General features: G+C 51.4%; 13 protein-coding genes across 15 annotated transcripts; 6 read left to right on the forward strand and 7 right to left on the reverse strand.

Annotated features, from left to right (window-relative positions):
- Positions 1-533: 533 nt before the first annotated feature.
- PV05_02136 (uncharacterized protein) lies at positions 534-3,033 on the forward strand (the record flags this gene model as incomplete). Its single annotated transcript, XM_013467215.1, has 2 exons — positions 534-2,625; positions 2,675-3,033. The coding sequence occupies 2 exons, from the start codon at positions 534-536 to the stop codon at positions 3,031-3,033; spliced, it is 2,451 nt and encodes an 816-aa protein (XP_013322669.1).
- Positions 3,034-3,748: 715 nt separating this feature from the next.
- On the reverse strand, positions 3,749-5,775 carry PV05_02137 (uncharacterized protein). Its single transcript, XM_013467216.1, has one exon. It carries the CDS (start codon positions 5,552-5,554, stop codon positions 3,944-3,946), a length of 1,611 nt encoding a protein of 536 aa, XP_013322670.1. The 5' UTR covers positions 5,555-5,775; the 3' UTR covers positions 3,749-3,943.
- Positions 5,770-7,519, forward strand: PV05_02138 (uncharacterized protein). Its single transcript, XM_013467217.1, has one exon. It carries the CDS (start codon positions 5,898-5,900, stop codon positions 6,669-6,671), a length of 774 nt encoding a protein of 257 aa, XP_013322671.1. The 5' UTR covers positions 5,770-5,897; the 3' UTR covers positions 6,672-7,519.
- Positions 6,518-7,958, reverse strand: PV05_02139 (uncharacterized protein). Its single transcript, XM_013467218.1, has 2 exons — positions 6,969-7,958; positions 6,518-6,921 (listed from the first exon to the last, which is right to left on the reverse strand). The coding sequence occupies exons 1-2, from the start codon at positions 7,936-7,938 to the stop codon at positions 6,683-6,685; spliced, it is 1,209 nt and encodes a 402-aa protein (XP_013322672.1). The 5' UTR covers positions 7,939-7,958; the 3' UTR covers positions 6,518-6,682.
- A 162-nt stretch (positions 7,959-8,120) lies between these two features.
- Positions 8,121-10,347, forward strand: PV05_02140 (uncharacterized protein). Its single transcript, XM_013467219.1, has one exon. It carries the CDS (start codon positions 8,148-8,150, stop codon positions 10,170-10,172), a length of 2,025 nt encoding a protein of 674 aa, XP_013322673.1. The 5' UTR covers positions 8,121-8,147; the 3' UTR covers positions 10,173-10,347.
- A 297-nt stretch (positions 10,348-10,644) lies between these two features.
- Positions 10,645-11,618, forward strand: PV05_02141 (uncharacterized protein). The gene is made up of 2 exons (XM_013467220.1): positions 10,645-10,885; positions 10,939-11,618. The coding sequence occupies exons 1-2, from the start codon at positions 10,703-10,705 to the stop codon at positions 11,428-11,430; spliced, it is 675 nt and encodes a 224-aa protein (XP_013322674.1). The 5' UTR covers positions 10,645-10,702; the 3' UTR covers positions 11,431-11,618.
- On the reverse strand, positions 11,364-12,599 carry PV05_02142 (uncharacterized protein). Its single transcript, XM_013467221.1, has 3 exons — positions 12,348-12,599; positions 11,806-12,110; positions 11,364-11,757 (listed from the first exon to the last, which is right to left on the reverse strand). The coding sequence occupies exons 1-3, from the start codon at positions 12,363-12,365 to the stop codon at positions 11,595-11,597; spliced, it is 486 nt and encodes a 161-aa protein (XP_013322675.1). The 5' UTR covers positions 12,366-12,599; the 3' UTR covers positions 11,364-11,594.
- Positions 12,600-12,799: 200 nt separating this feature from the next.
- On the forward strand, positions 12,800-14,451 carry PV05_02143 (uncharacterized protein). Its single transcript, XM_013467222.1, has 2 exons — positions 12,800-13,083; positions 13,134-14,451. The coding sequence occupies exons 1-2, from the start codon at positions 12,849-12,851 to the stop codon at positions 14,192-14,194; spliced, it is 1,296 nt and encodes a 431-aa protein (XP_013322676.1). The 5' UTR covers positions 12,800-12,848; the 3' UTR covers positions 14,195-14,451.
- PV05_02144 (branched-chain amino acid aminotransferase) lies at positions 14,403-16,025 on the reverse strand. The gene is made up of 2 exons (XM_013467223.1): positions 15,711-16,025; positions 14,403-15,664 (listed from the first exon to the last, which is right to left on the reverse strand). Exons 1-2 carry the CDS (start codon positions 15,745-15,747, stop codon positions 14,562-14,564), a joined length of 1,140 nt encoding a protein of 379 aa, XP_013322677.1. The 5' UTR covers positions 15,748-16,025; the 3' UTR covers positions 14,403-14,561.
- Positions 16,026-16,236: 211 nt separating this feature from the next.
- PV05_02145 (uncharacterized protein) lies at positions 16,237-17,906 on the forward strand. The gene has a single exon (XM_013467224.1). It carries the CDS (start codon positions 16,371-16,373, stop codon positions 17,022-17,024), a length of 654 nt encoding a protein of 217 aa, XP_013322678.1. The 5' UTR covers positions 16,237-16,370; the 3' UTR covers positions 17,025-17,906.
- Positions 17,907-18,184: 278 nt separating this feature from the next.
- Positions 18,185-20,333, reverse strand: PV05_02146 (uncharacterized protein). The gene is made up of 5 exons (XM_013467225.1): positions 19,717-20,333; positions 19,572-19,655; positions 19,401-19,489; positions 19,193-19,343; positions 18,185-19,132 (listed from the first exon to the last, which is right to left on the reverse strand). The coding sequence occupies exons 1-5, from the start codon at positions 19,849-19,851 to the stop codon at positions 18,437-18,439; spliced, it is 1,155 nt and encodes a 384-aa protein (XP_013322679.1). The 5' UTR covers positions 19,852-20,333; the 3' UTR covers positions 18,185-18,436.
- Positions 20,334-20,684: 351 nt separating this feature from the next.
- On the reverse strand, positions 20,685-24,376 carry PV05_02147 (ATP-dependent RNA helicase ded1). Its single transcript, XM_013467226.1, has 4 exons — positions 24,086-24,376; positions 22,329-23,906; positions 21,618-22,001; positions 20,685-21,566 (listed from the first exon to the last, which is right to left on the reverse strand). Exons 2-4 carry the CDS (start codon positions 23,881-23,883, stop codon positions 21,427-21,429), a joined length of 2,079 nt encoding a protein of 692 aa, XP_013322680.1. The 5' UTR covers positions 23,884-23,906; positions 24,086-24,376; the 3' UTR covers positions 20,685-21,426.
- Positions 24,377-24,731: 355 nt separating this feature from the next.
- Positions 24,732-25,894, reverse strand: PV05_02148 (peptidyl-prolyl cis-trans isomerase B). 3 transcript variants are annotated; one of them, XM_013467229.1, is made up of 4 exons: positions 25,644-25,894; positions 25,326-25,591; positions 25,125-25,276; positions 24,732-25,038 (listed from the first exon to the last, which is right to left on the reverse strand). In XM_013467229.1, the coding sequence occupies exons 1-4, from the start codon at positions 25,842-25,844 to the stop codon at positions 24,764-24,766; spliced, it is 894 nt and encodes a 297-aa protein (XP_013322683.1). In that variant the 5' UTR covers positions 25,845-25,894; the 3' UTR covers positions 24,732-24,763. The 3 variants fall into 3 exon arrangements, with proteins under 3 accessions (XP_013322683.1, XP_013322682.1, XP_013322681.1); XM_013467228.1 differs by having other exon boundaries at positions 25,093-25,276; XM_013467227.1 differs by having other exon boundaries at positions 24,732-25,276.
- Between the last annotated feature and the right edge of the window lie 127 nt (positions 25,895-26,021).

The raw sequence follows: 26,021 nt of genomic DNA on the forward strand, positions 1-26,021 counted from the left end.
CAGGGAACCGGCTCCTAACACTACTTCACTGCCCTCGCACTCCTCTGACTTGACGCTGCTTACTGAACTCAGTTCTCACTTTGGTACCGCCTCACATTCCCTTCAACTGCTCTGCCTTGCACAGTGACACGTGCATGTGCATATGCCTGTATATTCCGTCTATCTAAACTACTGCCTCTCTATTTCTCCATTCTTTCAACACCCATCTTCCTCGTTTCCCTTTATTGCTTCACCATCGCCCGAAGTGTTGCTTGACTTCTTTTCTTCTGAGGTATCCTGGCCTGTCATTTGTCTTCTGCAACGCCCGTACAGTACGGCCCTTGCTGTCGCTCGACGTGGCACTTCTGGAACAGAAAGCGCCACTGGCCTTGTCTTTACCATACTCATTTGGTCAAGATATCACCATATTTTACAACAGCAAATCCTCAAAGTACTCTCACTCCCAGACAGGTTGTGAAGCGAGTCAGTCTCAAAGGACTTACATCAATCCTGGGTCCATCCTCCCTATCACAAAACCCGCAACCACGTCAAACATGAAACCCACCTCGTCGGACCAGCCGGACGATGACCAGCTGATGCTGGACGCCAAAGGCCAAATCTCACGCCATCCGCTTCAGTATCCTCCATATCGTGAGCCGTCTTTCGAGGTGGCTGTGGAAATTGGGATCAATATTGCACGAGTCATCGTCGATCTCTTGAAGAAGTGCCCCCAAACACTTCCAGAACAGCTACTTCGGGACGCAATCGACCTGGCAAGCTTTCGTAGTCGGACGGAGAAGCTTGTCGGGTTTGTCGGCGATTCGGGCGCTGGAAAATCCACCTCCCTCAACTCTATCATGGATCAGCCGGGTCTTGCGAAGACGGAAGCGAACGGCACTGCTGTGACACCTTTCGCCGCTGCGTATGCCTTTCAGCAGATCGAACAGCAAGCTCCATTCACTCTTGAATGTAGCTTCATGAACTCCGCAGAGCTCGGTAAATACATTGCAGATCTACTTCTGGACTTTCGCCGGTACGATTTCGCGACGCCGCAGGAGCTCCAACATAGCGTCGAAGTTCTACAGAATGATCGTGATGCAGCAAAGGCCGTTTTTGAGGCAGCCTTTGACGGGATGGAGGATTTCGATCTCGAAAAACTCGAGTATGAGGACAATGAGGAAAGCAGAGAACAAGCCTTAGATTACCTACAGGGTTACATCCAGGCACTCGACTTCCCAGAAGAGATGCACGCGGATTACACTTGGAAGCACGAATCTATGGATGCGGATGATTGCCAGGAACAACAGTCGCTGCTCATCGATCGCGGTCTTTGGCCATTCGTGAAGGATCTACGCATCTCTGCCGATATTGATATCCTCAGCCGCGGATTGACTCTGATCGATCTCCCCGGTTTCAAAGACATCAATGTCGCTAGAGTGAGAGCCGCAAGAAGAGCAATGTCAAGATGCGACGAGTTTTGCCTTGTGGTCAGAATCGATCGTGTTGTCGACGATCCCATTGTGCTGGAATTCCTTAAAGGAATGAGGGAGCGTGCAGACGCCTGTGGCAATTCTGGCTTCAACCTAACGATCGTCTGCACTCGTAGTGCAGATCTATCAAACCGACGGAGTCTCGAGAAAATGGCTAACATGGCAGATGTACGACGTGCTCAAGCTGAAATCAAACGAGTGAAACAAAGCCAAGACAACATGAGAGGGGGCGAATACGTCAAGGCACTGAAGCAAGCCGATTTCAAGCTGGAGTCGCTCATGATCAAAGCGCGCAACGAGAAGGTGACAGGCAAACTCAAGCAAAAGTACGATTCGTGGGTTGGCACAGGCGCACTCAAGGTATTCTGCATCGACAATGTGTACTATGAACAGACCGAGTTCCACGAAGGCAGAGAGCTCAGCGGAATGGATGCGCTTCGTCGTGGCCTAGAGCAAATTTCTGCGGAATCTTTGTTCAAAGACAAAGATCTTTTCATCCGGAAAAATGTGACTGCTTTGATTGGGTCGTTCGAAACCTGGATGGAATCAAGCAGGGTCAACCTTGGAGTCAAGAACACCCCACTTCTCCCAGAGGTAGATGATTTGAGAAGGACCAAGAACGCGTTACTTGAATGGGAGATTGATATGCGACAGGCATTCAAGGACTGCGTTGTTCTGCCACTGGATGAAGCTACCGCGCAGATTTGCTTGACCTGTCTGGAGGTGGCAAAGCAATGGGATGACTGGCACTGGAATTCGAAGCGTACCTTTGCCGCAAACAACGGGAATCATTCTACCAAAGGAGCTGGTCTGCATGACTGGAACAGTGAGCTTCTGGCGTGCTTCAGAGCAGTCACCGCCGAAGGCTGGAGCAAGTTCACCGTTAGAGAGAAACGACTCCTCAGTGCCCTTGACGGGAAGATCATCGAACCCTGGAGATCATACAGCGAAAAGTGTCAGCAGCTCGAAGCCCCTGCGAATTTTTTAAGCTCACTTTCAGCGAGACATGATCTTTTGAGGGCGGAGATTCCTTACACAAAGGTCCTCTATATCAAGGAAATGGAGAGACTCATAGCCAATGCAAATACAGCTGGCCCGGGATCCGATATTGTTGACTGCATGCTTGAAACGTACGCAGATATGAAGCAGCTTCGTGGTAAGTAATCACCTTGGTATTATCGCTGATTGGCACTAACATGAAATAGGACCTGGTGTGGGCGAAGCATTGAGTACCACGCTGCTTGATCGTGTCTCAAGTGACAGGTTCGTGAAGGACTATCGGTCAAGATTGACCGAACAGTTCAAGTGGACAATGAAGAAAGCCACAAGCAAGATTCGACAAACACTTCATACCGCTTTCGACAACACGGAAAGTGATCTTACAGCAATCCAGGGAAGAAGTGGCGAGGCACGGTTGTTCAAAGCTTTCCCGCTGTATGAGCAGGAATGTGCAAGCGTTGCGTCGAAGATCAGAAAACAGGCCGAGGAGCTGGACGATCTTGCTGCTGAAGCACGGAAAATGGCTAAGGAACAGTATGGCTATTGTGGACTTGCAGAGATCTGACCTAGCAGATACGAAGCCGAACATGCGTGGTACATACCACCAAATCCGGAGCAGCGGCCCTTCTCAATATCACTTGAGAGACAATCCCAGGAGACGAGAAGACACACCTCAAAAATGTTCGAGTTTTCAAAACGCCGACAGGCACGACCACCGTCCAAGTCTGGACGTTCTCCCAGCAGTCGTGAAGTCTCTCGTTGGCGACGAGCAGGAAACAGCCAGCATTTGCAGGTCTCAGAATGTGCTGCGCATACACGCATAGAGCTAAGCTGAGCGCGGTCTATCTGAAGGAGCTGAGAGAAGCACGGCTGAGCATTACATCGAAGTGTCAAATCCACATAGCTACAATTCATTCAATCAGCATATCAGCTGGACATCTCGCTGTCCTTCGCATCTTGGTGCAGATCTTGCCCACTAGTCGACAATTACTAGATAGGTCGAGGGTAGATACTAGATGGCCCACCTCCTTTTCACCACACTAACATTACTATGTAACTTCAGCCATCCGCTCCTGTTTCGCTCGCCTCTTCTTGCCAATCGTACATTAAAAGTGGCAGATCGCTAAGGTCGTCTATCTCGGGACGCCCGACGTTTTTCAACTGTCCGTGAGGAACGCTCACGCAATACCTGCGATCTCTGCTCCTCTTGTAGCCGCAATGTATGGGGCGTCATGCTTAGCAATTTGCCTTAGTTCGAAACTGGAACTACACAAGGCGGCCTGGGTTTGATTGTCATAAGATTGTACTGTGACTTTTCTCTGCCTATACTACAATTTTCCGCTTGCGGCAACGATGTCCTACCCGGTTCGCACTGGAGCGATATGACACTAGTATTCCTCCCAAGCCAACAGGGACGGCCTCACATAGCGATCTGCTGACATGACTCCTCACCCAGTCCGTTACTAGGCCTCCTCTTACCCTTGCAATTCATTCGAGATCCCACCTACCGTCACGCTCTTGATGATCAAGTACTCGTCAATACCATACTTGGACCCTTCTCGTCCAAAACCGCTCTCCTTGACACCGCCGAACGGACTCGCCGGGTCAGAGATCAGACCTGTGTTCACACCGACCATACCAACTTCCAAATGTTCAGCGACTCTGTATATCCGTCCGACGTCGCTCGAATAGAAGTAGCCAGCAAGACCGACCTCGGCCTCGTTTGCGAGTGCCACAACTTCCTTTTCTGTTTCGAACGGGAAGAGGCCGGCAACAGGGCCAAAGGTCTCCTCCGAAGCGATCTTCATGTCGTTGGTCACGCCCGTGAGCACTGTAGGAGCGTAAAAATTGGATCCTAGATCGGGCAATTTCTGGCCACCCACAAGCACCTTCGCTCCTTTGCTCTGCGCGTCTTGAACATGTTGCTCGACCTTGCCAATAGCTCTGTCATGAATGACGGGACCATGAGTAACGCCGTCATCGAAACCATATCCGACTTTAAAGTCTTTAACCTTAGCAGCGAATTTTTCCGCGAACTTGTCGTAGATGCCCTTTTGCACGTAGATCCGGTTGGCACAGACACAGGTCTGACCTGAGCTTCGGAATTTGCAGGCAATAGCACCTGCCACGGCGGCATCGAGATCGGGACAATCGTCGAAGACAATAAAGGGGGCATTGCCTCCTAGTTCGAAGGAGAGCTTCTTGATTGTCCCAGCAGCTTGCTTCATAAGGAGCTTGCCGACACCAGTGGAACCAGTAAAGGAAACTTTCTTGATCCTTGTGTCAGTGGTGAGGAGCTCGCCGATCTCGGCGGTGTTCTTCATGGCAGTCACAATGTTGACGACACCAGGCGGGATACCAGCACGTCGAGACAACTCTGCGAGGGCGTTGGCTGTGAATGGGGTTTCACCTGGCGATTTGGCGACAACTGTACATCCAGCAGCCAGTGCAGGGCCGATCTTGCGGGTGATCATGGCAGCAGGGAAGTTCCATGGCGTGATGAGACCGCAGACACCGACTGGTTGCTTGATAGTCATGACTCTGTTTCCCGGCACCGAGGCGTAGATGGTGTCGCCGTAGACGCGAGGAGCTTCTTCACTGAACCATTGGAAGAAATTGGCGGCGTAAGCGACTTCTCCTTTGGCATCGTTGAAGGGCTTGCCATTCTCCCAAGTAATGAGTGTAGCCAGATCCTCAGCATTCTCCTGCATCAGATTGTACCACTTCCTCAGCATCGTAGCTCTTTCGCGAGGAAGAGTCTTGCGAAAAGATTTGAAAGCTTCAGCAGCCGCGGCGATAGCTTTGGACACATCATCCTTGTTCATCTCAGGACATGATGCGATCTTCTTGCCTGAGCCAGGGTCGTGGACGTCAAAGGTCTGAGAGGTGCTGGAGTCGACGAACTCGCCATTGACGTAGGCCTTGGAGATGAGCAGGGAAGGGTCTTTGAGCTTAGGGACTGACGACATTCTGGCGACTGAGACTATTCGGTATGAGGGATGAGCTGTTCGAAGGAGGGAATTTGGGAGGCGTGGACGAGAGGAGGACAGGAGAGTGCGAATATATGAGGACGCTGGTGATGCCATTGTTTTGTCGAGAGGAGAAAAGTACGGCGCAGGTGGGGTTGATTGAGAAGGGCGTAGGAAGGGAAAATACGGGATGAGCAGTCTACGGCGAGGTTGCGGCGACTAGTAGCTCCCGAAGCATTTCATGACATATTACCAAGCAAGTCACATGGAGAAAGGAGAGCAGCTCTCGTATCAGCAAAGAAGACTTGCGAATTGCAGTGCCTCGTCGAACAAACCTGGAATCGTTGCGATGTAGAAATTGGGGATCTAAATGCATCATTTTGTCACGACGGAGAAGTGCGTTGACGTAATGGTCATACCGCGGATCATTTTAACATCAAAATGAAGTGCCGGAAGAGGAATGAATTACGGCCACCTAATACAGCGGAGTACAAGGTATGTTATTGCACTTTCCCAGCACACAGGCTCGACAAAACTAGGGACCATCGATTGTCCGGTCATGGCAGAACCAGGTCGTAAGAGACTTCGAAGGTCGAAGGATATTTCGCAATCAGAAAAGAGCGCCAAACACAAATTGGTCGAAAAGGTCAATTCTTTGTCGGCACCGGAGTTCTTTGCAGAGTTCGACACTTCAGAAGGCATATCAGCGGTATTGAAGCTGTATCCACGTCTCGGAAGCTTACGAGTAGCTGCGTCGGACATCTCGCCGGGCTATCTGGAGGAATGCTTGAGACTGATCGAGACGACGAGCGGAGAAGACTACAATAACTCCGAGATCAAATGGTCTCCGTCAAAGAAGCGCAGGGAGATGAAGCTGCCAGACATGAAATACATTCTTGTGACTGAGCAAGACCATGTCGTCGGCTTCGTTTCCTTTATGGTCACTTATGAAGACGGCAATGAAGTGGTGTACATATACGAGATCCATTTCTCCCCGGACTGGCGGGCCAAAGGCCTAGGCAGGAAGTTGATGGATGTCGTTGAAGTCATTGGACGGAATGTCGGAGTCACCAAGGTCATGCTGACTGTCTTCAAGGCCAATATTCGAGCAGTTCAATGGTACATCAAGTTGGGCTATGCCGAGGACGAGTTTTCTCCCAGGGCCCGTAAACTGCGAAACGGCACAATCAAAGAACCAACCTACATCATCTTGTCGAAACCTTTGACAAGCTGATCTTATTGGGTCTATATTTGTCGAGCAGCTTTGCCCTTCATCTCGGGTCTCTCTATTTCCCATTCCTCGCGCATCACGGCAAACAACGTGTCGCCAACGAGGATGGTCAAACCCAAGCTCCAGACCAATGTGATGGCATAGAAGAAGTTAGCATTGCCTGATCCAGCATAAATCCACAGATGATAAAATGCTGGACCAAGAAGCGTCGAATACAACAAGACCGAAGCAGCGATAAAGGTGTATCGTGTCACTAAGATAGTCAGCAGACGGCGATCCATATGGTACAACAGAACTCACAGGGCAGGACATGGGAATACATTGGGAGGAACCCAAGATACAATGAGACGTCGGCAATGCTTGGGTATGGCTTGAAGATTGCCATTAGCCCCAATAGACTAGTGACGACGAATAGCGGTTGGTTTTGCAGTCGCAGTGTCATTCCTCCAACATAACCCACCAGGTGCAACCAGAAAACTCCAATGAAAAAGTCTCGGAATGAGTCGAAGATCTCAATGAAAAAGTACCACCACAACCCAACATTCGGTGTCAAGTCCGGGACCGTGATTTGAGCTCCGTAACAGGATGCGAGGAAGTCTCCGAAATTGTTCGTCAAGATAGGAGTCGTGCCAAGTAATGCCGCAATTGCACCTGCAAAGGAAATGGTTGAGGTCGTCAACGTTGCTGACTTTCCCTGGCTTTGGTGAATCATGAGTAGAATCGGTGGTAGCAGGAGAGCAGGGTACATCGACAAGTAGGTGCCAATGGCCAGTCCAAACATGGCTCGTACGGCATTTCCAGACTGGGCATTGAGGACTGCTTGGATGATGGCAGCACTGGTAAAGATGCTTGTCGACTTGCCAAGACAGGAGAGTATCGTGAATGGGTTGAACAAATATGCGGCGGCAATCAAAGATCCGTCCAGTCTTGAAAAGCGAGGTGATGGTAAGCGTAGACTGTCGGCTATTGTATGTAGAGCGACCGCGTTCAAGACGTCGAGTCCAACAAATACCACAGTCGAGGGTAATATCTCGAATATTACTAGCAGCAATGGTGCTTGGTGGTAGACTCCGCCATCGTAGGGTGACAGTCCGTTTTGATAAAGAAATAGCCCTTCTTGAAGTCGTTTAAAGCTCGATATTGGCGTGGATATTTCGACCTGCGTGCTTAAAAAGTCCGGGAGATCTGGCAACGCATAAAATACCAGTAGCCGAAGGAAGACGGCGCCCGCATATATCGCGACCGTCTTGCGGTCTAGCGATATCGACATTTCTATGCCATGAATACCTGAATCGATCTGATATTGGAAGAGGAGTCGAGGCTGACAAGTGGCCCATTGAAAGTCACAGTACATCGCTCGGCAGACCTTCCTTGCAAACTCTTTACTCCAATTCTCTGCAACATTTTTTTCTTCGCCGCAAATAGAGTCGAGTCTGCAATCTGCGCCCATACCGCCAGTCTCTTCACAAGCACATCGCCATGGGCAAACAGAAGAAGAAAGGCCAGGCCGGCCAGGCAAAGAATTATATCACCCGAACTCAAGCAGTGCGCAAGTTACAAATCTCCCTGCCGGACTTTCGAAGACTCTGCATCTTCAAAGGCATCTATCCTCGTGAACCACGCAACATCAAGAAAGCCAACAAATCAGCCACTCACTCCACGACCTTCTACTACACCAAAGACATTCAATATCTTCTTCACGAGCCTCTCCTAGGCAAGTTCCGAGAACAAAAAGCCCTAGACAAGAAGATAGCGAGATCACTGGGTCGTAATGAAGTCCAAGACGCAGTTCGCCTGCAAAAGCATGGCATGCCCAAGATCAAGCTCGACCACATTGTGCGAGAGAGATACCCTACCTTCATCGATGCTTTGCGCGACCTCGACGATGCCCTCTCCCTTCTCTTCTTGTTCGCCAACCTCCCTTCCACAACCACTGTCCCCGCCAAAGTCATCTCCCGCTGCCAACGCCTCTGCCACGAATTTGAGCACTATCTTATAACGACACACTCGCTCCGCAAATCCTTCCTGTCCATCAAGGGCATATACTATCAGGCCACAATCCAGGGCCAGGACATCATGTGGCTGGTCCCGTACAAATTCGTCCAAAGAGTAACGCAAGACGTGGACTACAGGATCATGGGCACATTCGTAGAGTTTTACTGCACTCTTCTCGGGTTCATCAACTACCGCCTGTACACGTCGATCGGCCTGGTCTACCCACCCAAATTTGACGTTGCCAGCGACGAGCGAGGCGCGGAATTGGCGGCCTTCACATTAGAAGGGCGCGGTATCACTGGAGCAACCGAGCAGCAGGACGAGCAAAGAACACTTACGAACGGCTACACGCCGAGTGCGAACACTGAAGATGTGCAAGCGCAGATCGACAAGGTCGCGCAGGACGCCGGCACTGACGAAGAGCCCAGAGTGGACGAGCAAGTCGAAGATCAGGCCGATGCCGGCACGATCGACACGTTTACTCCTGCGGCACCTGAAGGCGACACACTGCCGCAGCCCGATACGACTGGTGACGCTGCAGCAACGCTGTTCTCCAATTGCACGTTCTTCATTTCGCGAGAAGCACCCCGACATCCCATCGAGTTTCTGCTCCGAGCATTTGGCTGCAAACGAGTCGGCTGGGACTCCGTGCTCGGCGAGGGCGCATTCACTCACGATGAGACCGACCCGAGAATCACGCATCAAATCGTGGATAGACCTGCACCCGCACAGCCATTGCCCACTGTACGCGGGCAGGAGACATCCACCAATGACCAGAATTTGCAAGTGGTCAAGCCAGGATATATCATGCCCGGTCGCATCTACGTTCAGCCCCAATGGGTATGGGACTGTGTCAATGAAGGTAAACTGCTTCGCGCGGATACTTATGCTCCCGGAGAGACACTGCCGCCCCACCTGAGTCCCTGGGTCAAGCCCACCGGCGGACAGTATGATCCTAGAGCGACGCTGGAGGAACAGGAGCTGGAAGGTGAAGCCGATGATGCTATCGAGGAAGACGAAGCAGCGGAGATGGAGGGTTCCGAAGATGAGGAAGACGATGAGGATGTATCCGAAGATGAAGATGAAGACGTAGATGCCGGTGGCATGGATGTCGCGGATTCCGTGGACGGAGACGAAGGCGAAGATGAATCCGAAGAAGTCGACGCATTTGCAGGCTTTGGCGACGATGGGGAGGCTTCGGAAACCTCCGACATTGACGAAGAGGCCCAGCATCAGAACGAGCTCGAAGCAGAGGCTTCAGGCCGACCTGTCCCTACCTCAACTACGAGCGCCAAACAAGACGCGCAGAAGGCGAAAGCCCGTCAAGCCCGTCAAACAGCTCAGGCTCAGAAAGACGAAGAAGTCGAGCGCCAGAAGATGATGATGAGCAATAAAAAGAGGAAACTGTATGAGAAGATGCAGCATTCCAACGCCAAGCGTGACCTTGAGGCGGAGAAGTTGCGCGCGAAGAGAAGGAAGCTCGAGCGTGCTGGTCAGGCGAAGGCTTGATTGCCGCCGTGATCTGGATAGATGTCGACCAAGTATTCGATGTTTCTCGTGCATAGCGAGGCGTTGGTGGAGGTTTTCTAGAAGAAAAAGTTATGGTCCATGTAACGAACCTGTCCATAGAGTCATTGGTGGAAGGCATGACGCCGAATACTCATGGAATGTGTACCAATTGCTTTGTTCCTCAACTCGCAAACCCGATGCTGTATATGATGACTCAGGTGAGTCTCTGTTGCGTATGATTGATCTTTGAGAAAGGCAATCTTGCTATTGGGGCCGCAATGTATACACTGAGTTGTTGCAAGAGAGATGCAATCGGACCCTTGAGGAGTTGTCAAGTTTGTCTCTGCTTGACTGCACAGATGCCGCATATGATCTGCCGTATACCATAGAAAACAAGCTTGGCAGGTTTCCCGAGTTCGCATGGAATTTCCCTGCGGCGAAGAACTGGGTCAACAAACGTGTAAATTGTTAAGAGACTTTATAAGCCGGAAAGTCTCGAACTGTGGTCTAGAGCCTAAAAGAAAGCAACAATGCCTCCTCCAACGAAGCGCCGGCGGACAGAGCCTACAGTAGTGGAGGAAATCACCTTCGACCCTGCTGCGCGCCATGAGTTCCTGACTGGATTCCACAAGCGAAAACTACAAAGAGCGAAGCACGCACAAGAGGCTGCGGAGAAGAGGGCTAGAGCAGAAAGGATCGTGGAGCGGAAGAAGGCAAATTTCCCGATCTCAATGGCGCGACGAAACCTACTGACTTTGGCCGGCAGTTACGAGAGCAGCGAAAGGCAGACCTAGAACGACATGTCGAACAGGTGAATGCCATGTTGAGGACGACCGCTGCTTTGGACGGGTCCGAACATGGAGTAGACGGTACGGGATCCGCAGATGAATGGTCTGGCATCTCAGACTCTGAGCCTGCACCTGTCGATCATGAAGCGGAGTACATCGACGAAGACAAATACACCACCGTAACGGTAGAGGCCATGGATGTAAGTCGAGAAGGGTTGTTCAAGGCAGAACAGGCAAGAGACAGCGAGAATCCACAAGAAGAGGAGGGCGGTGCAGAAGCCGAGCCGGAGAATCTTTCAGAAAAGAAGAAACGCAAATGGACGCAAGAGAAACCGAAAGGCAGCGTCGACAAACCCAAGAGGAAGAAGAAGAGGAATTTCCGGTATGAGAGTAAGGTGGAAAGGAAAACGGCACGGTCAAAGGAGAAGGCCAAAAATCGAAAGCAGGCGCGAGAACGAAGAAGTGGATGATACAAGCTGTTCCTTTCAACAAACTGTCAACGCTCGCCCTTTATCGAATGCCGTGGTATCGTAGGTATGTCGTGGTCTAGGCATCGTGCTTCCGTCCACTTGCCAGACGTTGGTCATCATCCTTTCACAACAACAACAACAACAACTCTGTTCGTTGGTCCAAATTAGATATTGCCCATGCTCTGCTCCAATTCTTGCAACTCCTTTTGCAGATCGGCGTGCTTCTTAGCCATCTCCTCGTACTTGGCCTCCCACTCATCCCGTGCTTGTTCCAAGGCCTGGACTTTGCGCTCGAAGTGACCTGCTTTGACATCGGTTTGACGCAATCTGCACACAATGTCAGCAATGCTTGGTCGGATAGGGCAATAGTCTTACTTCTCGTTGGTCTCTCTCAAGGTCTTGTCGGCAGCTTCGGCTTCCTCTTCAAGGAGCTGGAGTTTCCGCTGGAGGTTTTCATTCAGGTTGCTGTGCTCTGAGGCCTCCCCAGCGGCAGCCTTCGCTTCTTTGATGGCTGTTTCCAGTTTCTCGACTTCGGTCTCGAGGAGTCCATTGCGGTGTGTAAGGGAAGTGATCTCTTGCTCTTTCTGAAGGTTCTCTTGTTCCAACTGTTTGACTTTGGCCTTAAGTTCTTCGGCCTTTGCAGCATTCTCATCCGCCTCAATGCGGAGAGAGTTCATTTTCTGCTGGAAGTTAGCGAATGCGGTCGCCATGGTGGCTGTGTAGGTCGTTGTCGATCTGTAGGTGGTTCGGCTGGGAGGAGGATGGTTAGGGGAAGAGTAGGAATAGAAAGTTCCCTGTGATGTTTTGAATCGAACCAGGTGAGGCAGAAAAGCAAGTGTTACGGCAGTCTCGAGTGAGTGGTGCCTGCACACGAGGGAACACCACAGTGAAGGCAGGTGCAGGTGACAGAAACGTACCTCCTTAATGCGATCCATGGTGAATGCTTGCTATAACTTAGAATCCAATCGAGCTGAACCAGATTTGCGAGCAAAAAGAATCTCAATTGCGCCAACTGGTCGATGAAGCTGACTGCAAGATACAATGCTTTCCAGAAAGGAGATTCAACTGGCGGTCACTTTTGGTGTGTTCAAACAGGAGTCGCCTGCAGGTGGGATGGAATTGGAGGGGGCAGTTGGTTGGCTGTTGATTGCAGGCCAATGATATTGAAGCCTGGAAAGTAAGGCTCCAGGCTTCGCCGTTTGCGTTTATGGCCTTGGTCTCACGTTATCAGCGCTCACTACTAGGCCCAGAAATGCCCTCTTGCACGCGCAAGGGCCGCCGGAAAATACGTGCCCGTTGCGCCAGGCAACCATCGTCAACAACTCGCACTGCGCGTTCCATTCCACCAACTTTCCAACCACGAAACATCCAACAACATACGACAGAAACACTTTACAACTGATGAGACAACTTCCGCCATGCTAGCTGCTCGAGACCAAGAGAATCTCGTCCACGCACGCCATACCGCCGCAGCAGGAAAGCCGTTAAACCAGAGCGTCCGAGCCCTGCACCCTAAAACCCCAGGAAATCTCAAAACACCGTTTCGTCCTGCAAAGAACGACGAGAACGCGACTCTTGCTTTCAAAGGCCAACAAGGGCTGATCAAAGATGGGCCGAGTAAATTGGACAAGAATGCGTTCGCTACGCCACTAGGTAGGGCTCATTCCACATGCAGTGGAGGTTAATTGCTAATGGTCGTCAAGCACCACGCAACAGAGCACCATTGGGGGCAAAGACAACCAATGCCAAAGCCCATGCATTTCAGACTCCTGCTCCGGCTCCTCTGACCACCAAAACTGGCCGGACTATACAGAAACCTTCTACTGCCCGTCGATCGGGACGATCCAAAATTTCAGTGTCTCAGGCCGAACCGGTTCAGAGCGACGTACTGACCAGAAAACAAGATGAAGAGGATGAACCGGATTATGGCTACGCACCACCTCCACCTGTTGAGCTTCCAGACCCGCCGTTGGATTTCAACCCCCAAGATTTCCCTCCAGCTCTCACGAGAGAAGACCTCTCGAGGGACTTCGGGGAACTATATTGTAACTCACCAAAGGATGAGAATGGAATCTCTCTGCGCCTGAAGAAGGAAGAGGCGGATTGGCGTCGCTTTGATGAAGAACGAATTCAAAAGAGTTTGCAAGAGCTAGACCTGGCCCCCCTACCGACTAGTGAAGACCTCAACAGACAGGTAGATGCCATGATTGCAGCAAGCTCCAAGCAGCAGAGACCACAGATGTCAAGAGTCGACACAATCAAAGCCAGGTCTGCAGCTGCGGCACTATCTCAATCTCAACCACGATTACCCACTGCTGCCCTGAGGCCCACTCAAGCTTCGGAGCACAAGAAAAGAGGTATCATTCCAATTATGAAATCCAAGCCTGCGTATGCCTCACCAGCACCATCATCGAGCCGCATAGCGCATGCTGCCGTGTCGAAGAATACTATTGGTTTTCCAAAGGCGAGGAAACCACCTTCTATCATTCCGAAAAGTGGTGGAAACGAAAGATCGGGGGCAACTGTAGCAAAGCCAGTCAAGATTGATCAAAGCAAGATCCATCCCAAGGACTTCCGCGACTTATACGGCTCTCCGCCCGTCGAGAGTGATATGTGGTTTCGTCTGAAGGCATACGAATTGCTGGAGACGGACGGACCGGGGGACGACGACGATCTCGTGGATGATTTATTTGAGCCAGACTTCTTCCCTTTCGAAAATTCGAAGCTGGATGATGAAGATTTTCAGTTGCCAATGCCGGAATGAACATCTTTTAGAGAGATGAGATGGCTTGGTGTCATTATCACTGTTTCAAATACGACGTTACGATTTCATGATATCGATACCCAATCCGGATAACATGCGATGCGTCGAGAACGGCACTCGCAAAAGGGGAGAATGGCACTTCTGAAGAAGGTGTTGAGTTAGCTGTACAAGCAATTGGCAACGAGCACTGATGCAGCACTTTTGGGGGCACAGCCATTCAGGGCAATGTAAAAAATATCCAGTTCTGTACATGCTTTTACTCTCCATGACTTTTTTTGTCTTGCCCGAGCAATCGTATCTCTAACCACCTCGCTGGTCCTAATAGACAGATTTTACGACCAAGCAGCTCCCTAGTTTCGATATGTCTTCATGGCAACTCATCCACAGCTCCATTCACGCCCCCATTAGCTTGTTTGACAAATTCTGGTGGTGGCTGTGTGACCTGGTAATTCCATCCGAACTGGTCCTTGACCTTACCTTGTTGAATCCCCTTCAAGGTCGTCAACAGCTCGGTGCATACTGGACCCGGATCCAACTTTTCGTTCACCGGGTACTCGAATTTATCACCCCTGGACTCCATGGTAATGCTTTTGATAGGCACCAGTGAAGCAGCCGTACCCGCCGCCATGACCTCTTTGAACTCCGACAATTCCTCGTAAGGAATACGGCGCTGTTCAACACTGTAGCCGTAGACGTCCTTTGCAATCTGACACGCCGACTCTGCGGTCACGGACTTGATCACGTTCTTGCTGTCAGGGACGACAATGGTGGTCTTGTCGCCGTCCTTGCGCACACCGAGGAAACCCGACGTGGAGAACTCGTCGATCTCGCTGCGCGTCTTGCTGTCAAGATGCAGTGTGATGCCATAGCCAGCGTTTCGTGCCTTTTCGCTGTGACGCAGTACAGGGGCGTAGTTGCCACCGATTTTGGCACTGCCAGTCCCCTCAGGTGCAGCACGGTCAAAGTCCTCCAGAATCAAAGCGTCAACGGCATGGACACCGTGATAGACACCCGTGGGCATCACGAAGACCACGAACGTGTACTCATCCGGCGGACTAAGGCCGAGTTGCGCGCTGGATCCGAAGAGCAATGGACGGATGTACATGGCCGCACCGGTCTCGTGGGGCGGGACGAACTCGGCGTTCATCGCTACGGCGAGGTTGACGCATTCGACGAATACGTCCTCGGGAACAGGAGGAACCGAGATGAACTCAGCGGACCGCTGCATACGCTTGGCGTTCTGGTCAGGCCGGAAAATGGTGATGCTGCCGTCGGGCTGGCGGAAGGCTTTCATTCCCTCGTAGCATTGCACGCCGTAGTTCAAGCCAGGAGCCATGCCGTGGATGGAAAGGTGCGGAGAGGTGACGAAGCGTGGTTTGCTCCATGTCGGATTGGAGCTGGAGGAGTAGCGAAAGGTAGATTCGATGTGACCGTTGACTTCGCGGACTTTGAAGCCAACGTTGCTCCAGTCTGGAGTTATTAGATGCGAATAACGGCCAAGGATGGATTGACTCACCGATTGTGCTGACTGGTGGTGGAGGGAACGGTGCCATTTTGAGAGAGTTCAAGGTCAAAGGGTTCTGTTCTGGGAGCTTCTCTTCACTTCTCTTCTTTGTCTAGTAGGGTTGATCGAGTCGAATATCAAATATTAATATTCACAAAATTTGTGGTCCACCTAGTACTTTCCAGCCCCAAGAGATGTTACCCTTTTGCGGCAAGAATAAGGACAAAAGCCGTTGGGGCAGTGTAACGGAGCTGCTTCTGCGATTAGGTACAGTACCGCAGTTCGTGAGTCTCAAGTAGTAAGCGTATTACTTACTGAACGTTTGTGAGTGGGAACACTTTTTTGCCAGAGACCAGCGAAATCGGAGCATTCTTTTGACTGTTGGAGAGACTCGAGGGTCCAGAACAAAACAATCATCGCCGCTTTTACAATTTATGCCACATCTGTAAGATATTTGACGCTGTTTTTATGACACATGCTACAGTGCTCCCTCAGGCCATATTAATTTCCAGAACGTGGTCTGCTCTGCAGATAGAGCAGCTGAGATCAATGAACCTTCTCATGACTTCTATCTCGATACTGGTGTATCCCATCTATATCTAACCGCACCATCAAGCAGAGCGCCTACGTTCTAGACACATTTCCCGCGCCCGTCGAGCCTTACACCCCATCATGCCTCGAGGTCCGCCTCCAATCCTCATCCTCATCTCCGCCATCGCTCTGTTCGTCTGGTACGTAGTATGGACGGCCGGACCTCCGCGGGACATGAGCGCATTCTCCTACTCCGACAAAATCCAAGACAAGCTCAAGTCCAAGTTCCCGCAACAGAAAGTTCCCACGGTAGAAACCGAAGTCGTCCACGGCGAGCATGTGATGGGCAAGCTCGGCAACGAGACTCTCAAAGCAGAACTAGGCCGCGCAGCTTGGAAAGTCCTACACCACACGATGGCCCGGTTCCCTGACAAGCCGACGGACGATGAGCAGGACGCGCTCAAGAACTACCTCTTCCTCTTCGCCCGCCTGTACCCGTGCGGCGAATGCGCCGAGCACTTTCAGGCGATTCTCAAGAAATACCCCCCACAGACATCCTCGCGGTCCAGCGCTGCGGCATGGGCGTGCTTCGTGCACAATCTGGTTAACGAACGCAAGGGGAAACCCATCTTCGACTGCGCCAACATCGGCGACTTCTACGACTGCGGCTGCGGCGACGATGAGAAGGAGGCCATGTCCACTGCAGGGGCGAAGAGCAGTGCCATTGCACAGGGCAAGCCCGCGAGCCATGAAGCTGTGGAAATTGAGGTTGAGGGACCAACAAGAGGTGGTTGAAAGATCCAGAATTGCGCTCAGTACATTGCTTGGAACTATATGACTGGAATGGCCTTGGTGGGCATATCGTGAATATCCACGTAGACCAAAATCGGTGGTGGCCTCCCCATTCAGCACATTTATGCTCCGATCAGAAAGGCGACTCACATCTGTCCTCTTGGATGCGCCCATACATACGCTGCTCCCGACCCTCTAGTCGTACTGCCAGGAAAGCACCGACTTGAGCCTCCTTTGCGCAGCACGGACTGGCTCTTTTCCTCAAAGTCAATCGTCGAATGAGTCGCTTATACACATTCTTGTCGTCTTTGACAGGGGTTACCGGTGATGTCAAAACTTGCTGAGGAATGGGCGGCTCGATGGGGGATATTGGTGTGCAAGGCTCCAAAGATTTGTCCTCATGGAACGGGTTCAGAGTCCGATATCCGACGTCCACGAAACATCTGCTCGGGATGTGCCAGGTGTCATTGAAAGCAATTTCCGGGGTCGGCATGTGTACGGATGGCATGCCACGATTGGCGCATTTCTTGCATGGATATCGAAGGTATACGTTGAAGTCGTGGACTTTGCAGCCTCGGACACTGGGCGAGTCGCAGAGTGTGTTGCGGAAGCGGTGTGTTGCTGGATGGGAGCACAAGAAAAGGTAGCGCCTCGTTGTGCACATTGTCGGGCTGAGGGTGTATTGTTGGTGGACGACCAGCCAAAGCAGCCGGCGTTCAGCGTTCTGTGCTTAGCGGTTAGTGCTGTCCGACTGTTTATCTGGTCATCAGGAGGGATTTTCTGGCACTGAATGAGTGTTCTCAACCGGAGGGGTTGTAAGGTGTAGTGAATGCTGACAGACAGATCAATCAGCTGTTAATTAATGAGAGAATTGAAGCAAGTATATTCCCTCCACCTCCACTTACAGGGCCAACGTGAAGACAAAAGTCCCCATTCTGAGTCAAAGTCGGCCTCGAACAATGAATATGGTTCTTTGTTCTTGTCGAGCACTCACCACGACCCAGTACTGAAAATAGTCTGGAACAATGCCCATGATAGTGAATGTCAATCAAAGACTAACCCAGGTCACCTGGTCTCGACCCTTGCAAGCAAACGCCGAAACTGCCTGATTCCGCTAGCTGACAACAGTACTGAGAAAATCAGCAGCGTAGAGACTCATGACATATCTGGATCTAATATAGTACGTCTCAGTTCTTCCTAGTACAGTGCTATGAATGTTCTACAGACACGAAGGTTGACTGGCGGCCATGCAAGGCTGAGCGCCCCCTAATTTACAGGCACATGTAGGAGGCCTGAAACTTCAGTGACAATCGATCACCTAGTGAGACTTTGTGCCGGGTAACCTTTCCTCTGTGATCTACCTGTAGCTAACAACATCTCCTCCTCGCTCAAGAGCGTTCAGTATATGCCCCTGCTCAGCCCTCCTTGACGAACGGCCTCTCTGGAATCGGATACGCGATCTTGGCTGTCGTGGCGACTATGAAAGAGCTTTCTCCTGTCGCTTTGGGAGACTCCCCGACAAAGTTACCAGGGAAGCCCACATCGAAGTTGGTCTGGCTCTCCAGGTACTTGATCTGCTCGTCGGTCAACTTGAGACTGAGGGCCTTGATGTTGTCATGCAGATGTTCGACCTTCCGACCACCGATGATGGGGTAAACGTTGGGCGTTTTCTGCATGACGTAGGCGAGCGCGATCGTCGACAAGCTCTCCAACCCGTGCTCGCCGGCGACTTTTTCGAGCGCTGCACTGATCTTCTCTTCCTCCGGGGACTGCTCGCCGGTGAACATGCTGCGGAGGCCTTCGCCTGCCTTCTTGCGAGCCTCGATTTGCTTCTTCGACTGGAATTTGCCACCTCCAATGACATCCCAGGGGCAGAGGGCCATGCCGAAGTGTCGTGCCATCGGGATGATGTCGCGCTCGAAGTCGCGGAGCATGATGTTCCAACGGCCTTGGTAGACGCTAAAGGGTGTCTTGCCGTGGCTTCGCGCGTAGGTGTTGGCGGCAGAAACAATCCAGGCCGGTGTGTCGGAGATTCCGAGGTATAGGACCTTGCCTTGTTCAACTAAAATGTGCAAGCTGTCCATGATTTCCTCGATTGAGGTCGTCCAGTCCTGAATGTCGCATTAGAGGACGAAAACTATTTGCCGAGCGGAAGAGGAATGTTAACTCACCCACCAGTGCACATACAAAAGGTCGATGTAATCAGTTTGGAGCTTCTTCAATGAATCGTTGACAGAGAGGTGCAGACTCTTCTTGTGGTTGCCGGAGTAGTTGACCGTCTTACCTGCTCCTAATTCGTAGGTGCGGTAAGCTGTCGTGTACCTAAGATTGGCTTGTAAATATACGAGGTTAATTGCAGAAGGATAGCAAATGCCATACTTGGTAGCAATGACCATCAAATCTCGATTCTTTTTTGTTGTCATCCATTCGCCAATCCATTTCTCTGATTGCTCGTTTTGGTAGTTGTTCTATGAAAGCGCCAACCGTCAGTCACAGGTTGATATGAGACAACTCGCCTCGATGCGTCCTCAATGTCTAGGCTAGACCTACCGCAGTGTCAATGAAATTCCCGCCAGCTTCGTAGAAAGCGTCCAGGAGTTTGAATGATTGTTCCTTGCTCATACTGCCCATGAACTAGTAAGAAAACGTTGAGTCAGTAGGTAAGGAAGCTTGTGAGTGTCGACAGTAGACGTACCCCAGACCAGGCATCACCAATGGACATCGCACCGAGACACAAAGGAGAGACTCTGACGCCGGCTGTGCTAGAGAGCACTCTGTACCGACCCAGCTCTGTGGGCGGCTCAGGAGCCGGCTTGAAGAAATCGGACATGTTTGCTGCTGGTGTTGGAATGAAAACGATGTGGTGAAATCAAATGATTCTGGGATGAAAGTCGGTCACGGAATGGTCACGGAATGAGAATCGATGGAGGGGGACTTAGATGCTGAAGCAAGATGATGGATGGTTCTACAAGTACTGATGGCGACAAAAGTCAATTTATACATTTCCGTCACCCTCATGATGCCGAGTCAATATATCAGGTACGTCAGGAACAAGCACCTCGAGTGGTTTGACGGCCGCCAACCTGCATAACTTTCCCCTTCAATGCTCGTATGTTTCCGCCTATTTCCCACTTACTTCGCTTTCGGCAAATGAATCGCATGCTGTCCCTCTCCACATTCTCCTCTCCTGTCCTTTCCACTCGCAGAAATCTACTCATGGTCCAATCGGAAAGCAGTCTATGGTTAAGCCGCATTTTTGGTCCTTGATCGGTCGAAGCTGGAGATGTGGGCGCTCTTGCTTGTTACGGTAGGAATTACGGAGTAGGAGGAATTTAATTTAAGACACGGTGATAAATTGAAACCGGTGCTCAAAGCGGCCGCATCCAAATTCCGGACCAAAACGGCCATGGGCACCTGATGCGAGTGGAGTCTACAAAATGAGGACCTCACCGTATACCTGACCCATGCCTCTACATCTGGCGGACAAACACGCACAAAGTCCCCGCGTCAGCATGCTGCATGCAATGTTATACTAGTCTGTATGGGGGACTACACAATGTCAATGTTGATACTGGAGTGGATCTGTATAGGGGAGTACACAACACTACCTAACACTAGGTAACGGCGATATTGGAGTGGACCGAGAACGGAATTGAGACATCATTGAAACAGAAAACTTTTGCATTGCTAATTTCTGTGGCCTGGCAAGCCTGATCTAATGCAGCCAGCGAAGACCTTTCCTCTGTTGGTCTCGTGAAAAGAGCTCGTGGAAGCCGCGCTGAATAAACGCCGGGAGATGCAGATGTGCAATCATCTTCCTTTTGGTCTTGCAAATCCCATCCATGTCCCGTTTCCGCCGGCCTCCCAAAGCTCGTTTGATCATGTCGAAAAGTCTATTTTGATCATCATGTCCCATAGGTTCGAAAGAGAGAGAACCGCAGATAACTTTTGGTGGTTGACAAAAGAACCTCATAAGGCCGTAACCAGGCCTCGAGCCTTTCAAGGCCCTGTTGGCCTCTCATGAGTCTCATCATCCATCTGAGGTGTTGGTGCGCCTTGTCCGCTCTCTTTCGTTGCAAACCGACGCCGTGCTGTCTGTTGTTCATGCACATATCGTCCGTCCTCTGTCCACATGAGGAAGCTCGACATGCTGGGGGGGGTATCTGGAAATCAATCGGAAAAGCCAACGCTATCTATCATGTATCATGCTGTGCCCGATAAAAGTCGTCTCGAGAAAATGCTCTAGGTCGTCATGAAAGAGCAAGCTTGATGCAGGACTGCCTACTTGTCGCTCTTCAACCACCCAGTCACTCTCCCGAGAGTGCAAGTGTCGAAGAAATTCGGAAAAACCATGCTGAAACATAAGGAAATTTCGTTCGCCCAGTGGTGTAACGGACTTGGTCGTTTACCACCAAGATGATGGACCGCTGGCACCGCCTGGGTTGCCATAGCCTCCACCATATCCGCTGCCACCACCACCACCGCTGCTGCCGCCGTATGCCCCACCACTGCCGGAAGTTCCCCATGACGGAGCCCCACCGTAACCTGAAGCCGTTAGTACTCTGCGTGAAGAACCAGGAACAGGGCTAGACTTACCGCTGCCACCACCGCCATAGCCACCAGATCCGCCAAAGCCGCCGCCATATGAGGGAGCACCGCCCATGCCACCGCCCGCACGACGCATGTCACGAGTAGCAGAAGAACCGCGACCAGCACCGCCACGACCACGACCTCCACGACCTCCACCGAAGCCGGAGCTCTCGCGAGCAATGTTCTCCAAGAAACCGGGGACTTCCTGGTGAGCTTCCTTGAGGAGTTCAATGAGATCACGGACAATGCCACGGTTGCCACGGTTGAAGAAAGCAGTCGATAGACCGGTGTTTCCAGCACGACCGGTACGCCCGATGCGGTGAACGTAGTCGTCAATGTCGGTAGGAAGATCGTAATTGACCACGTGAGTGACGTGCGGGATGTCCAACCCTGGCAGAGAATAGTCAGCAAGTTGTTCCGGTGAAGACATGAGCAAAGCGAATGACTGATGCTAGAATGGTAAAGTCTTAAAACATGAGCAGGGGGTGTGACTTGTGCTAGAATGTCGCCGTCTTGCGGCATGAGCAAGAGGTATGACAACTGCTAGAATGCCACGGTCTTGCCACATGAGCAAGGGGTACGACAACTGCTAGAATGGTAAAGTCTTGGGACATGAGCAAGTGGTACGACAACTGCTCAATGCCGTGGTCTTGCGACATGAACAAGGGGTATGACAAGTGCTAGAGTGCTGCAGTCTTGGGGGAACGGGATACTAACCTCGAGCGGCAACTGCGGTTGCAACCATGATCGGGCATCGACCATTGCGGAAGAATTCCAATGCACGCTCACGCTCGCGTTGAGTGCGATCACCATGGATGGCCGTTGCTGGGAATCCTTGGTTGATGAGGAAGTCGGACAAGGTGTCAGCCATACGCTTGGTCTCGACGAAGATCAAGGTCAAGCCACCAGAGTGGGTATGAAGGATGTCAAGCAAGACGGAGCGCTTGTCCTGATCCTCGACATATTCGACCTTCTGGGTGATATTCTCCGAAGTCGAACCAACACGACCCACGGACAAGAAAACGTAGTCCTTGAGAAAGTCGCGAGCCAACAACTGGATGTCACGTGGGAACGTGGCAGAAAACATGAGAGTCTGACGGTTCTGAACATTTGGCATGTCCTCGCCCTCGACAATGCGGCGAATTTGAGGTTCGAAACCCATGTCAAGCATGCGATCAGCTTCGTCAAGAACCAGGTACTTGATGTTAGCCAGTGAGATACGACCTCGCTCTATGAGATCGACCAGACGGCCAGGAGTCGCAACGAGCAAGTCGCAGCCACGTTCAATGGATCGAAGTTGAGTACCGATGTCAGCACCTCCGTAGACGACGCATGGTCTCACCCAGGAACGGTAGGCGAACTTTCGTGCCTCGTCGTAGATTTGAGAGACAAGCTCACGAGTTGGAGCCAAGATCAAAGATGTCGGGAAAGCTTTCCGCTGGCGGAAGCCTCCTCCAGTAGCAGGAGTGACGGAGGGGCCAGTCTTGAAAGCCTGCGAAAGGATCGGGAACAAGAAACCGCCAGTTTTGCCAGAGCCGGTCTGAGCGCAGGCCATGAGATCTCGACCACCCATGACAATGGGGATCGAGTACTTCTGAACAGGGGTCGGGACGGCGTAGTGCGCAAGCTTGATGTTGCTGATCAGATGGTCATCGAGAGGAGGATTGGTGAAGGTGACGACGGGTTCCGGGACATTCTGGCCACTAGCTTCGACCGGGATGTCGTCGTAATTGGCGAAATTGATGCCGGTCGCCTGCTTGGATGGATCATTTGGAACACCGAACAGCTCGCGCTCGATCTTGGGGTTTGCAGGGCCCGGGACATGTTGACCGTCTCGCCATTGTCCATCTCCTGAACCACGGGCAGAACTGCCGCCATATCCACCATGGCTTCCACCGCCGCCTCCGCCACCATAGGAGCCACCGCCAGGAGCGCCGTAGGCATTGGGATTGAAAGGACGCGGATTTTGTCCAGCCCAGCCGTTAGCTTGAGGAGCGCTGGCTTGAGGAGTGGGGCCAGGTTTGAAATCTTGAGCGTTTGCCCATCCACCACCGGCGTTGTTGTTGTTGTTTGCCCATGCACTGCCGTTCAAACCCTGGGTTGCAGCAGGTGGTGCAGGACCAGCGCCATCCATGTTCATCACCGGAGGTCCGCGAGACTGGCCACGTAGGTGAGGAGGAATGTAGGTGCGAGGGCCATTGCCCATAGGGCCGGTAGGAGCGTGCTGGGACTCGTTCAAAGTGAGACCGTTCATGTTCAAAGAGTCAGCCATATTGAGGATTGATTCTTGTCGATCTGAAGGAAAATGGTATGTTAGCCCCAGTTTTCGCAAGAATTGGATATGGGAGTGAAGAGATCGGTATTCCGAAAATTCCAGAACAGTCTCTTCCAATTTGACGTGCTCGAGAGAGTGATCAATCTGATGACTGACAAAGACTGCAATGGAAGGGAATAGATGGCGACAATGTACTCACAATTTGATGAAACTTGAACGACTGTGCTGTTCGACTGATTTTCTTGATAGAAAAGGCCTCGAGGGATTAGACGCTGATTTGGTAAAGTGAGGCTGTGAAGGCGTCTATTTCAATGTGAAGATCGGTTGATTGCTGATTGAGTAGAGCTTTCGTGTCTGCAGATAGAAGAGAGACACACAAACGCCTCTCCAAGTCTATCTGAAAGAAAAACGAAAGGCAATAACAAGAAGGACAGTGATAATTGTCAATTGGGTTGTGATGGGATTGTTGAGGGGGAGGTTGTTGAAGAACGAAAAGTCTTTAAAAAAGGCGCAGGCAGGGACTTTTTTCTTGGGGCATCCTCAGGCGGCGAATCGCTTGATCATCATCAAGACAGCGCCGAACTAACTTACTTTGGGTGCACTGCGCTCTGGAACATCCCACAGCCGCCAAGACAGCGCTATACCAATCCAAGCCTGTTCAGGAGTTGGAATTTTATAGTGGCGATAAAGCGATGTTTCGTCAGCAGAAGGCTGGTCATGTCCTGTGAGATCATTTCTCCAGGTGGAGGGACATGGCACTTTACTGTGGGACGAGTACATACGCTCGTAGTGCTGGTGGCTATCCGTTGTGGAGCCCACTGTTGCAATTGAAGAATTTGTAAGGGTTTGAAAGTCAAGCATCATTTTCATGATTCGTCTATGCCATACTTTTTTCGTCCGACTTACCAGCATCGAGGGCTGACCTCCCCTGCGACTGGCGTCTTCTAGCAAAGTACAAAAGAACCGCGACCAACAGGAAGAAGCATACCCCCTTCTGAACGTAAGGCTGAGCAATCATCAGTTCCGCTGAGGAGAACGTATCTGCTGCCGCTGGGACTTCTTTTGCAGGCTGATCAAGTTCTGTCTCGGGCTTGTTGACCGCCGGCACCTCTGTATTGATAGGATCATCCTCAACTTCGGGGTCCAGGAGCTCTGTTACAACGTCTCAGTAAGCGGTCTGGACAAGAGTAACCCGGAGAGCAGTACCAGCCCTCAAGTCTAGAGTTCGGCGTGAATACCTTCCGCTGGCACTTCGAGCTCTCCGCTTTTCACGATCTTGACCGCTTTGACAGGCCTATCTTGTGCACCTTTTGCGACGTTCTGAATCTTGTCCACGATATCATAGCCCTCCAAGACCTCCCCGAAGACAACGTGACGGCCATCAAGCCAGCTATCAATCGTCAGTTGAGAGGACAACACAACTATTAGTCGGCACGCACCTTGTGATAGCCGTGGTAATGAAAAATTGAGATCCATTCGTGTTCTTTCCGGCGTTGGCCATGCTCAACAAGCCCTTTTTCGTGTGCTTCAACTTGAAGTTCTCGTCTTCGAACTTGTCCCCGTAGATTGACTTGCCCCCAGTACCATCGCCCTTTGTGAAATCGCCGCCCTGGATCATGAAGTCCTTGATGACACGGTGGAAAGACGAGCCCTCGTAGCCAAAGCCCTTCTCGCCTGTGGCCAGGGCACGGAAGTTCTCTGCAGTCTGCAAGCACGAAATGTCAGCCGGGAGAACTCAATGCAAGGTAGGTACGTACCTTAGGCACGGTCTTGCCATAGAGACCTAGAACAATTCGTCCCACAGGCTCATCTCCATGTTCAATGTCGAAGTAGACCTTGTGGGTGATCTTGGGCCCTTTGGCTGCTTCCGCAGTTTGTCCCATGAATAGGAAAGTGGCGGTCAAAATGACCAAGAGCGAGATGACAACTCGCTGGATGTTAGCCATCTCGAAGAACATTGATGTCTGAGTGGTGGAAGTGAAGGGACGTAAATAGGAGGGGATGAGAGTACAGGAACAAGCTGCGGAGGACACATCACGCATCTGCATTGAGGTCAATGGGCTACAGATTAAAGCGGCAGCATATTCGGCCATTCTCAGCCTCTTCCGGCGACCTCGAAATTCTGCGCCGACTAC

This window comes from Exophiala xenobiotica (assembly GCF_000835505.1).
Source record: "Exophiala xenobiotica strain CBS 118157 unplaced genomic scaffold supercont1.1, whole genome shotgun sequence".
Classification (NCBI taxonomy): domain Eukaryota; kingdom Fungi; phylum Ascomycota; class Eurotiomycetes; order Chaetothyriales; family Herpotrichiellaceae; genus Exophiala; species Exophiala xenobiotica.